Genomic DNA, 13,344 nt, shown 5'->3' with positions numbered 1-13,344 from the left:
TAGCTTAAGATGTGACTATGTTGCTCCATTTTCCATCCTCCATCTCTCCATCAACAACTGTGTGGTTGTCTTTTCAACATAGATTAGCCTAGCACATAGCATATATGAGTACAGGAAAGGAGAAATTTGACCGAGGCTTGCTCAACTGTTGGAGCACAGAGCAAAAAAGGGCGGGAAGGGTCAGTTTGTTTCTTCCTGACAAAAAACATGGACCATTATTTTTAATCAGTTTGTCCTCTCAGTCAGCAGAGCCTGAGGATGAGGGGGAGCTGCTGATAGTGAAGGTGGAGGGAGCGGTTGATACCGGAACCACCAACCACGACGCCTGCATCAACAGCAGAGGAGATTCAGACACCGGCACACGGCTCCCCGCCACCTCGAAGGATGCCAGCGACAGACGGCCAGCCAGACGCCGCAGCGGAATGGAGGTCAGTGGATCCGACGTCATCACCTTTGTTGTCGGCAGGACAGATGAAACTGACAGCATCAATGACAATACCCACAGTTCCCGGCCGGAGCTAACAGGAAGTGATGTCAGAGCAGGGGACAGTGAGTCGCTGAACTTGGAAGCTGACATGACGCCACACAGGAACACCTTGCCACCTTTCTGTGGTGATGTAATGGACAGTGGGAAAGATAATGAGGCCGCGTTAGACACCTCCAAGTCCTCCCTGTCAGAGGTGATAGTCATTGATGTAGAAAAGGAGGTGGGGGAGTGTGAGTGGTCAGATATAGACCAGATAAAGAGAGTAGCAGGCAGCGAGAGAGATAGACATAAAAACACTACATCACCCATTATTCAGTGTCCTGGGTTGGAATCAGCAGGACCCAGGTCAGTGCAGGGGAAGTCCTCTCTGCAGGTAGGGTCTGTTCCCCTTCGTGACACCCCAGGAACGTCTAGCGGTGGAACAATCTCCAGTATCAACTCCTCCAGTGACACACGCAGCGTGGCTCTGCACCGCCCCGCGAGCAACCAAAAACCCTCCTCCAGCAGCTTCCACCTGGCTTTTTACCACGCTGTTACCATGGAGCGGCCGTACGGCTGCACCAGCTGCACCAAACGCTTCTTCCTGGAGTCCGACCTGCAGAAGCACATGGCCAGGCACACCAGGGAGAAGCCCTACACCTGCCTGCTGTGCGGCAAGAGCTTTGTATGCCAGAGCCAGCTGGACATCCACCGCAACGTGCACACCGGAGAGAGGCCCTTCAGCTGCTCTGTGTGCAACAGACGCTTTTCCCATCCCAGCAACCTCAAGAGGCACCAGAAGATCCAGCACGGAACACAAAGACCAGACCTCCCACAACACTGCTGCACCAGTGTTTTACACCCTGAAGAGGACTAGACGAGGCTTTTTTACAGTACTAACCACTTCACTTTTTAACCATCTGACTTAGTTTTTAAGGCTTTTAAGAGCACTCAATTTTTTATTATGGAAGGACATTAGTGCCAATAGCATCGTAGAGATATTGTGTTTAGATGACATTAAAATGCATGCAAACATTTGGAGTTTGGTCGTGTTAACGGTGTAAAATGAAATGACATTTTACGTGTTAAGGCAACAAATACGTACATGTTAAATCATTTTGGCATGTTCATACGCAAATACCTGTCACAGCCAAAGCATTGTTCAGTTCTTTTCCAAGAGGTGTGTTAGAAAGGAAGTCTGAAGCACAGATAGTTTTGGCTATTGCTTTTTCCAGCTGAATAGTTCGTGTAGCACACAAACCAAAATATTACGCTAAGCTATGGCTCAACATGAGTGCCTGGAGTTAACTTTGCCATAATGATGCACTGTTTATTGCATTCATTTTCAATACCTCTTCTAAATCTTTGTCTGCTTGTGATGTCGCCAGTCCTACCACTAGGCGTCTCTATGCACATTCACATGTTTATGCCATCAATGAATAAAGATGAGTAACCAATACGGTTGTAATTCCACACAAAATACTGCAGCGGCATCACCAACCAACATCACCAGCTTTCTTCTGCTTCTGAATCCCGTAATAACGTGACCAAACTCTACATTACCACGCAATTTAATGTTGTCTTAACAGAAATGCTTTATTTAAGACATTATTTATGCATATGGTATTTTATATTTTATTGGAAACAGGACGAGATGGAAGTAATGCAGTGATGAAGCTGTGATGTTGCATTAACTCTGTCCTTTGACTTGTCTGAGTGCTTTTCCAGTTTGTCTCATCATCCAATCTGAATCTAGTGCAGGGATGGCAGACTGCCACTAGCAACGAAAATTACTATACAGAAAGGACGCAGAAAAAGCCAGCTAGTGACCACCTGGTTATCTGGATCTCCATGATTTGACACACTGACATCATCTCTATGGACAAAGAAAATACAATCAGACCATGATACACTGTGAATGAGCTCATTTTAAGCTAATGAGAAGATTGTTCTCATGTCAGATCTGAGACATCTGTATAATAATGCAGTAACGAGGAAACGAGAAAAAAAAAACCACAGCAATGATTATTATCAGACCAGCTGTCACCCTCCTTTTTATTTCCGGCTTTCATTTATGCCAGCTGCATTTAACAACACTTTAGAGCATGTGAGCAAATAGGAATCTAACAAGAGTCCCAACTTGACATCTCATCATTCTGTCTGTGTCTGTGTGTCAGATCTTCTATAATATCAGAAATGATGAAAGGTATATTCACTGTGAGAAGAAGGACGAGCATCTCTCACACACAATGTGTCATTAATTAAAGCATTAAAGGTCCAGTGTGTAAGATTGAGGAGGATCTATTGGCAGAAATGGATATGTTTTCAGTATAAATGTACAATATTTATTATACAGTACAATTTTACAATGTATAATCATATGAATATAAGAATTTTTGTGTTTTTGTTACCGTAGAATGAGCAGTTTTAATATACATACAGTATTTTATAAATGGTCACATGATGGTGCTTTTGGATCTGGATCTGAACCAGACATCACTCCTAATTTACCGAAATCCAAACAAGTTTTGAAATATCTCACTAGCCTAACTATGTAACTAATTCTTCTACTATCTACTATCCTACTATCTACTATTCTACTATCTGTTATTTGAGAGCAGAATGGAAGATGTGACTTATAAAGGACAAAAGTGAGGTTTAGACAGTACTGATGTAGAAACTGAAAATGTTCTGTTGCATCTGCTTTGACCAGTGTGTTTATCTCCGAGGTGCTGCTGTGTGTGTCTGTGTGAGGCTGGCCAGTTTCACACAGTTGCATAATTAGCAGTAGCATTAGCATGCCTAACATGCTGCTGATCCACAATACTCTCAGGAAGAGCCCTGCTAAAAATCCTCCCAGTAACTGTCAATCTCTGGCTATCTCTCTATGTCTCTTCACCTCTCTCTCTCTCTCTCTCTCTCTCTCTCTCTCTCTCGTCTCTCTTTGTGTTTGTGCATATATGCGTCATTGGAAGATGCACCTAATTGCCAAGCAGCAAACATTTCAACTCTTCTGGTTTTTCCATTTAACTTTATCATCATCCTGTATATTCAAACAGATCCGTGGAAACATTTGGAGGGTGCGAGGGGGGGTTGTTCCAAGCATTCCTCCCTGATCTGCTACAGATGAGCTGTTAGGAGTTTCACTGTTGCAAGAGATTTTGTGTAATTAATTGGTTCTTCTGGGGGTCAAGTGGTTTCATCTCATTTCAGTCGCCTTGTACATCAAGCAGCCATGTCTGCACCTGTTTCCTGCTCTCAGCAGCTGCCAACTGGGCCTCCCAAACCACTATTGATCCCATCAGATCACGCACACACACACACACTCATGCACACACACATTTGAAATGCTTTATTTGTATCTGCTAATTAAATTTGCCAGAGCTAGCCTTGAATATTACAGAAGTTCAGCAGGGTTTACTCGTTACTTACTTGTTATTCGGATATGTGGTAGCTACAGCCTCGGTAACCACTCTACTTTAGAGCGCATTCGACAAGCCGGATTTTGAAAGTATCACATGATGGAAATTAGTGGACATACAAGTTATACAGATGCATGGAGGTTTTAACACAAGTCTCTACACAACTACAAATATATACCTCTGAGGCTTTTGCAGGGCTAGTTAGTGTAAATTAAGGTTTCTGGTCTGTTACAGCTCTTAAATTACTGCGTATTTATTCTGTGTATTCACAATAAGAGGCTGGAGTCTGGAGTATTTAATCAACTCTAGAGAGAAGCAGGCCTTTCTCTAAGACTGGAGAGAGAGGCTTTTATTTATCATTTATTATGTTTTACATGATGTTTTTTGTTCGGGCACTTTTTTTGTTTGTATTTTTAAAGATTTTTTTGCCAGTAGAGAACACCCCATACTTTTAGATCATATTGTAATAAGTAACTGTTCTTTGCTCTGTCAGTTTGCTGTTTCATATTAAAAGCAATCACATGGTTCAGGGGGCACAATCCTTTCCCTTCCTCGGAAGGCTTTTATTGTGAACCACCTACAGAGATTGTTAAATTTCATTAACTGGAAGTAACTTCACAATGAGAAAAAAAAAATAGGATTGATGGGAATTAATCTGAATGAGAACAGTATTTCTGAGAGTTGATGGAATTGATGCAGTTTAATGTATGCAGAATATCCAACTTGCAATGCCATGTAAAGTAAAAAAAATTAAACCTTGTTATCTTTTCCCCACTATTGTTACAAAATTACTGAACTAACAAGCTATTATTTTATATTAGGCTTTATTTTGGATGTGTAATAATTAATATATAATATATTTTTAAGAATTTACAGTCAAGGTAAAGAGTCAAGATTTTTTTTAAGCGCGCATACACTTTCACACCTTAGATATGCCTACAAGTACTCTGAACAAAAGGGGGAGGGAGGGAGGGAGGGAAGAGGGGTCAGTTGTCCCACAGCAGTCACTGGAGCTCAGGACTCCTCGTGCTGAAGAGAAGCTTTTGTCGAGCACTTGACAAAAGGTCTCACTCTGAAGGTTAAAGGTCAAGAGAGGCCACTTCCCAGCATTCCACAGTTTGCAGACATTCCTCCAGAACGATTGATCCAGGACTTAAAGGATTCATCTTTTAAATGTCCCTGGAAGTTTATGGGCCTGTTATTTCATTTTAACACTTAAATATGTAAGTGACAGTATGAGATGAGCAGCACACTGGCCTTTTATTAACATTGGCTTTACCACTGTACGTTTTGATACATTATACTGAATGTTATTAATGCATCTACATGAATATTTGTTCAATATTGTACTGTTTAAGTAATGAGCAGACTCCAAAATGCAGATTTAATTTTCCTCTAAATCAAATATTTCTTAGAAAAATGGATTCCCTTAAAGTTCTGTTTACTCAGACCATTTCAACAGGGAGAAAACAAACTGGCATTAAGAGGAATAACATGGAGCACAGCATAACTAGAGTAGACCTTAATTTACCCCCGAAGGGAAAGTTGCCAGTAATCATAAAAAAGAACAAAACAAAGAACAGTTTTAACCGCAAAACATGTTGGTCTTATAAGGTAAAACTTCCTAAACACCAACTCTGGTGATTTTCAGTCTTTAACTTTAGTTGAAGATTTATGTGCTACTCTGAGTTTCTGCTTCTGAATGTTTTTCCACCAAACTTGATCAATTCCAAAGACATTTATGGGAAAACAGGTTTCAATCCAACAGCAATGATGTGGATACATTAGTAGTCAGTGTGCAATGTGTGTATATTTACCTATTCAGCATTTGCTACAACACACAGAGCCATTCAATTTGAGTTTGCAATCTCTTTTAAATTAGCGTCTAATTTATTACAGATGGGATTGCCTTCTAGGCAGATTCTCCAAGTAAAGGAGCACTTAAAAGAGGCAATCTATTAATTACTTGGTGGGATTAAGATATTCTAAGAAATCAAATTGTGGGGATCAATTCCCCCTGTGAAAAAATATTCTGGGTAATACTTTACTTCATGCAGAGAAATGTTTATGAAACATATGCAGTATTATTCATTAAATTTAGGAAACTAGATGGAATGACCTTGCAAGAAACATTAAAGTAGAGGTCCATCGCAATTAAGGAGGAGATGCATCTGAAGGCAAGCTATGCTATGGATAGGGCACAGACATGCATTTTACATGTTTGGTTTGCAAAAAGAGTTACTATTGAGCAGTGAAAGCCAACATGTTTCGAGAAGCAAATGGCACTACCTACAGAACTTGAATATCCTTCAGTATCTTGTGTATATGTGATTGGTTTTTCACGGTGATATGTTCAGTTTTCAGAAAGCTGGACAATCCCTCATCCTTTAAATACAATGCATATGCAACCTTGAGAATCCCAACAGAAGCTGGGGAACTGTGACATGTATATGTACATACAAACACCATATCCAGGTTATGAAGTAGTAAAGGTTAAGGTCAAGTTATGAAGTAGTAAAACAAAAATATGATTTAAATTATGTACTCATGATCAACATGTTGAAATAAAGGTGACTTTGGCGATGTAGTACAAATTTTTTTTGGCTAAGCGGTTTTGCTCTATTTTTCCATTATACCAGTGATTACATTGAGATGCTAAATCAGTGGAGACAATGTGATGATGCCTTCTAGGAACCTGAGTTAGCCACTGCCGAGTAGTACGATAGTTGGAAACCAAACTGTGTTCATCCTCAACTGTTGAGGTAGCTCAGTCGGTAGAGAAATGAGTAGCTAATATTTCGAGGAATCAAGACACACCTGCAGCAGACAATCTGTAACTGCTGTTTAGGTCATATATGCAGGGACATAAATTCTCTATGTTCCATATAAACGTCAGATCCTGAATATGAGCAAAAACAGGATAAGACTCAAAACTAATGTGCATCACCGGACATGCTGCTTGAAAAGCTGATTTCTAAACAGTGTAGATGTCAAAGAAAAGTTCAAAACCACTGTAGGCTACTGTGAAACTCAAGTTTAAATCAGGTTAAAACAACAGCAGTGGGGATGAAAGAAATGTTTTAATCTGTCGGATTTTGCACTTTTGGGGAACAATGCTGTACCTGAATGCCCTGCAATGGGCCTGTGAGTTCAAGTGAAAAGCATGCTGGGATACCATGCAAGTCTCTCTTAGGAGAAACTCTTAAATTAGAGATTTTCAGGACACACACACACACACACACACACAAACATGCTGGCATGGAAAACAGCGCAACGCGTTTTAAAGCTCATCTGCAAACTGATTCTGTCAGGGAGACTTAGTGACGTGCGGCTGCCTCCTACAGCTTTCCTCCATAACGGCGCCGGTCGGCATCGGCGTTGTGCTGTCCACCAGGGAGGAGGAGAGGCGGCGGGCTCTAAATAGAGCCTCCCTCGGTTAAATATTAACACTCGCCTTCCTCTGACAGAGAGCAGCCCGCCATGTCGCCTTCCATCTCCACCACGGGGAGATGCAACACAGCATAGCACTCAACCATACACACACACAGAAACACATGGACACAACACAAGAGTATGGACACAGAAATGAAATTATGTATGCAACTTTAAAAGGCTGGTGGCATTTTTCTAACATTATAGAGACTTTTTTTATCTCTTTTATTTCTATGATTACCAAATTGTCTTTTTTTAAATCAACAAAACACCAAAATTCAGTTTTTAGTTGAAACCAAATAACATTCTAGCTTTCTGTCAATATTTTTCTAGTTTTTAATATCTCCTTTTGCTGTATAATGTTGAAACTCTCATTCAATTTCTCCACATAGAATGAGAAAAAGATCTTCTGAAACAGCTGTCAAACCATCATGTATTGATAAACATCTGACTAATAAAATGTGATGGGTTAGCAGCAGGGTGAGACTTGTTTCACTGCAGGTTTTCAGTGACCTGCAATATTAGTGTAACCTTACACACACAAACAGAAACACACAGGCTTAGCATAACCGCTGTGAAAGGTGGCCTTGGAGGAAGCAAAATGTGTATGTGGAAGTGACAGATGATCACCCTCATTAGTGGAGAGGTGATGGAAGGAAAAAGAAAGAGGAGGGGATTGACTGATGAGTCAAAGAAAAGCAGTGTGTGCAATATGTCACTCCACACTAGAGACCTATCAAATATAATGTCTTTTTAAAAATTATGAAGATCCATAAGTGTGTAAACAAATGCTGATAGGATATGAATGAGACATCTCAGTATGCATAGGAACTATGTTAAATCTGGATGATTCTGTAGCGCATTATTTACTGAAGTAAATACTGAAGTTTTGTGCCTTATATGAAGGGAAATAGGGTTGCAATGTGTTATGGGAATTGTCCATTTTTTAACTAAGCGAACATGTAAAATGCTGAAAACTATGACTTTAAATAAAATATAGGTGGAAGCCTGTAGTTATTCACCGCTTGAATCTGCATGTGTTTCCTGAATCAGGATGTAAATATCCTCCTAAAATTAATCAGTACTGCTTTCTCCAGACAAACTCCAGATCTGAGCCAGTGCCTAAGTCAAGGGCACTGACTGGAAAATTAGCCTAACATATATATTTCTGTTTATATTTGAGGAAACTCATGCTAACATGTAAACTCCACACAGCCAGGAATCATACCCAGGACTTTCTTGCTGTGAGGCTGTCAGTGCTAAACACTGCCTATGAGGAGCCTGTAGCTGTGCGTAAAGAACCATTTTTGTAATGCAATTAATCCAGAGTTAGTTGACAAACATAGAACAAAAATGATAAGCCAATCACTTTAAAATAAAGCTTAACGTGTTAAACGACAAGGAAGAATGTGTGACACAATCAAAAGCTCCACAACAGCTGATAAATGGACCTTTGTGGTAAGAAATAAAATAATAAATGAACCTGGATGAGAACTACTTACAGGAATGGAAATTCAAACATTTACTGTTCCATAACAAGTTCTCACCCCCCATCTCCCGATGATGATCATAAGATACAATGAAAAGTTCAAGAACAGCTACTATACGGACCTTGAGGTGAGATTGTTTCGTCAACTATATATCTGAAATTGTTCTTGAGGACCAAAAATGAAAATAACCCAGTCCTGGGTTTGTTTACAAGAGGTTGAGTCCCGCGGCAGGTCTGAACTGAAAGCAGCCTGTTACATGAAACAAGCCTCACATATTTACACAACCTGTTAGTGTTACCGGTTGGTGAGTTGCAGGAAATAAAAGTGAAATTATTAAAGTAGACAGAGCAGCCTAAAGAGTATCCAGATGAGGCAGAGAGGAGAATCATAAAAAAAAGCAGACTTCAAAAAGCTTTGTTGGAAACTATCAGTGCACACACACACACACACACACACATTTGTGCAGTAAGGTATGGATTTGGCAGAGGTATTACGCCCGCATGTTTAATTCATAACTGTTTTCCTTCTTTCTGATCAGAAACATGAAAGAAAGAGTTTTGCCCGGAGAAAAAACAAAATGGCTGAACTCATCAATACCCCGACAACACTCGCCTGCCTGTTCAGCAGGTATACACCGGGAAAGAAGACAGAAATGCCAAACTTCATAAGAACGTTTTATTTTAATGGCAGTCCATGCGATATTGTATTGTTTTATTCATTTGTGCAGGGTTTATGATTGTGATGATGTTATTTGTATGTCCTGCCCCAAGGAGAAAACCTACCAAATGAAAAGGCTTTTCACAGATATGAATTCTCTGCATGTGAAGGTACAAGAAGAGCAGAGCAGATACAAAGTAGATCCGAATAATAATGATGGATAAGCAAGGTTTTTGAGTGTTTTATTCCTGAAGAGTATGTACCTGTTTTTATGTTTCCTCCTGATCAGAAAAATCGATCATTCAACACTGAGCTTCAGCTTTAGGCCATCAATCAGTTTTAGGTGCTTCAGAAATATGTGTGTCTTGAGATGCTTAAAGATATTATTATAAAATAAAAGGTCTGGAAAATAACACAAATATTATACTTGTTAAACTCTAAAATCCCCAAATAATACTAATTTAAACTGTGAGAGTAAAGTAATTGCCTCCAAACAAGTGGGAAGTAAGTGGGTCACTCACAGGTGGGTGGAGTATCCAACATCCATTTGTTAGTGTACTAGAGCACATGGCAGGTTTGTAGTAATGTAATGTAGTGGTGCCTCCTGTTCCCACTGATTTCAACTCTCTACTCACTCTGCTTGCTCTAAAAAAATTTAGCTGTAGTTTCTTTCTTTATGATCGCAGGAATATTGTAAAGCATTTGATTACTTGTAATTAAAGCCTTCTCCATGCGTACACTTAAATTCAATATCCACATACATTATAGTAAAGCTGTTTTTAAGTCTTTGGGGGAAATTAGACAGAGTTAAAGCTCATTGTTTAACCGTCTGACCCGCAACTTTACTCTCTCTGCTTTCACAGCCTCATTTTCAGCTGCAGCAGGCAGCTGGTTTCAGCAAAAAAAGGTCTAAAAACCTGCTGTACACTATATGATAGTGGAGCTTTTAGAAGCTAAAGAGACAGGTATTTCCCTCAGGATTTGGTAGAGGTCAACTTAACAGAAAGTGAATAATGGGCTTATATTTGCCAGCTGACCAAAGACAAGACTCCACAGGAATGATAATGTTACTCTAAAACTGCTGAACGTGTAAATAAAGAAACTGTTTTCAAACTAGTTTGTCATATTGACACAAAATGTGATTATATGTTAATGTTTCAGGTTTAATCAAATTATATAATAAGCAAAAGCAAAGGGTCAAAATCAAGTAATCACATCAAGTCTGTCTTTAGTAATTTAAAGTTTAGCCTCAAGTAATTTGACAGAAGGGAATATAAAGTTGACAGTTTTTAAAAGTAAGACTTAAGTAAAGTCATGTGTGGCAAGTCCAAGTCAAGTCTCAGGCTAATTGTATTGTGTATTGCTCCTTGTGACTATTAAATTGTCTTTGACCTGTGAAATTGATGGTGTGCCGTCTGAAGTCCATGTCCAGTTGTACAGTTCTGCTAAAATGTAACATAAATTCAGGTCAGCATTACCAGGAATGAGCAATAAAAGGAGGGTTAAAAATCTATTAGAGATTAGATTCTCATCTACGATCACAGCGGTTAAGCTGAGGCAATTCCTTGAGCACTGTTGCCCAACCGCACTCCACTCAACTGTGGGCAAGAAAAAAAGTTCCCCTGCATTTCACTAGGCTGTAACTCTCCATCCTATCCGATTGCTCCGATGTATCGCTTCCATTACAGGCGATTAGCTATTAGCTATTACCGGCTGAGCCAAAGTGCAAACTTCGTGCTCAATTCATCTCATCGCTAGCCTGCATCTCCAGCAAGCGTTGGCCTCCGTGTGTGTCTGGTTGTTATAGTGAAGTCATTAAAAGTTAATCAGAGATGCACCATTGCAGCAGAGTGGGGGAGAATTGCCTCTGTCAGTGGCTCCGGGCACAGGAAATCATACCAGAGAGAGAGAGGGAGAGAAAGGCAGTGATAGAGACAGAAAAACACAAGGAAGCAGACAGGCTGAAAGAGAGAGAGAGAGAGATTCTCATACTAATGAACCATCACTTCCTTGTCTCAACCGATGCCCTCCGAATCCCAACATCTGTCCCACCAAACCAAGCCTCATTATGGCACCCCTCAACTAACCCCACCCCACCGCCACTGCACACACACTCTCATACACACTCACATTCGCGGTCACATCCCGTCGAAAACGCAGTGTGATGGTGGGAAAGTCTGCCCCACTGTAGTTGTCACATCAGATCTACAGCACGACGGCCGAGGGCATATGCATGTGGTGTGTGTGTGTGTGTGAGATGTGGATGTGTGGGTGGGTGGTGGTGGGGGGATCTAGGTCTGGGGCTGTGCCTGAGGGCCTCGCCTGCGCTACAAAAGACTCCACTCAACTCCGGTTAGTCCCCTTCACTAGCATATCAGCACTGACGGACTGCACACACAAATACGCACACTCACACACACACACACACATTGCACTTTAGCTATAGTCGCTCTGATTAACACTTAACCCCTAACTGATAAACAGCTCCATGCTAGCCACGGCTGCTGTCCACACCACAATGTACGATCAACATGAGATAAAGTGAGGAGGAATCTTTGCATTAGGTTTAGTTTGCATGTGTCAATGTTATGAGCTGCTTTGCGCTCACAAACACATGGGAAACCAGTGATTGATGAATGTGTGTAAATGTGTTTAGTACTCCTTGTGTGTGTGTGTGTGTGTGTGTGTGTGTGTGTGTGTGCTGCGTGCTATCACTCTCTTGCTAGGGGTGACAGGTTGGTTGGGGACTAATGCAGACAGAGAAGAAGATGATTGATACCCAAGTAATCATTTACAAATTTAATTCTTTTTTTTCTCCGATTTTATAGGGCTTGAATATTCTAGGTTTTATAGATACCTCAGACTCTCACAAAGTATCCAGTTGGCACGGGCAATAGTTGTAGAAGTAGACAATTGCTGTCCATTTTATACTGGTCCAGTATGCATACTTTCAGGCGGATCTATTGGGCAGAAATGGATATAATATTAGTATGCATGTTTTCATTTGTGTAATCACTTAAATAGGGATGTTGTGTGGTGTTTTTCTTATTACAATAAACTGTTTTTTTATCTTGGAGTCCTCCTGAGTCCCAGTTCCATCCAGACACTGCTTAGATAAGGCCTTTTTTGTGCGTTTCACGGCCACAGAGTTTCTCTTTTGAACTTAGAAGGGTGAAGTGAGGGAGACTACACTGCTAGTGCACTAAATCCTACACACTGGTTCCTTTTAAAGATTCGTGAACAACTCAATAGCCATCCCAGCCACCATCCGGAGTAGCATAGCAAAACAACTAAGCGGCACGCCAGAGCCAGCATTAAGTGTTAAGTTAGGTGAGCAGCGAGCCAATTAAAAAGCAATTCATCGTACTTTACCAATTATGGTAGCCGAAAAACACTCAACCACATAACAACCAGCATCTTCATCATGCAGACTTTGACAAGAATATTATTGTGGTTTCCTTAGAAAACAAAAAAACAAAAAGCTGGTAACCGAAGTCAAACCCAGCCAAACCCACGCATAGGTCATCGGATCCACCACCATCATCCACCGCACCGCAGCATCTCTCTCAGCCCTCCCTGGACACCACACAAGCACGCCCAAACACACAGGGGACGACGGCGGGTTATCAAATGATCATGAGTGTGCTTTTATAAGCTGTGATGTGTGCATAATACCACTCTCACTCACCTCTCCACTTCGGACACTCGCGCGCTCTTCTCACCTGCGCTCGTCGCTGCTGTAGCTGCTGTCGCTCGCTCGCTCGTGCTGCTCTCGTGTGGGTGTGGTCTGAATGCCCTCAGATGACGGATGGGCTGCAGGCAGCTGCGTTGGGCTCCGAGCCGAGCAGTGTGCCAGTTCCGTCCGCGGCTGCGGCAG

General features: G+C 41.1%; 1 protein-coding gene across 1 annotated transcript in view; it reads left to right on the top strand.

Moving 5' to 3' along the window:
• LOC118340968 (gastrula zinc finger protein 5-1-like) overlaps positions 1–2,781 on the top strand; it is a 41,585-nt gene extending 38,804 nt beyond the window's left edge. Inside the window, exon 6 of the mRNA XM_035679135.1 lies at positions 230–2,781. Coding sequence (XP_035535028.1) covers positions 230–1,343 — 1,114 coding nt within the window. The 3' untranslated portion in view covers positions 1,344–2,781. The remainder of the gene's footprint in view (positions 1–229) is intronic.
• Positions 2,782–13,344: the final 10,563 nt, after the last annotated feature.

The sequence above is a fragment of the Morone saxatilis genome, unplaced genomic scaffold (assembly GCF_004916995.1).
Source record: "Morone saxatilis isolate NCDOM2014 unplaced genomic scaffold, NCSU_SB_2.0 Contig7, whole genome shotgun sequence".
In the NCBI taxonomy this organism is placed as follows: domain Eukaryota; kingdom Metazoa; phylum Chordata; class Actinopteri; family Moronidae; genus Morone; species Morone saxatilis.
This window is presented reverse-complemented; position numbering and strand designations above follow the sequence as displayed.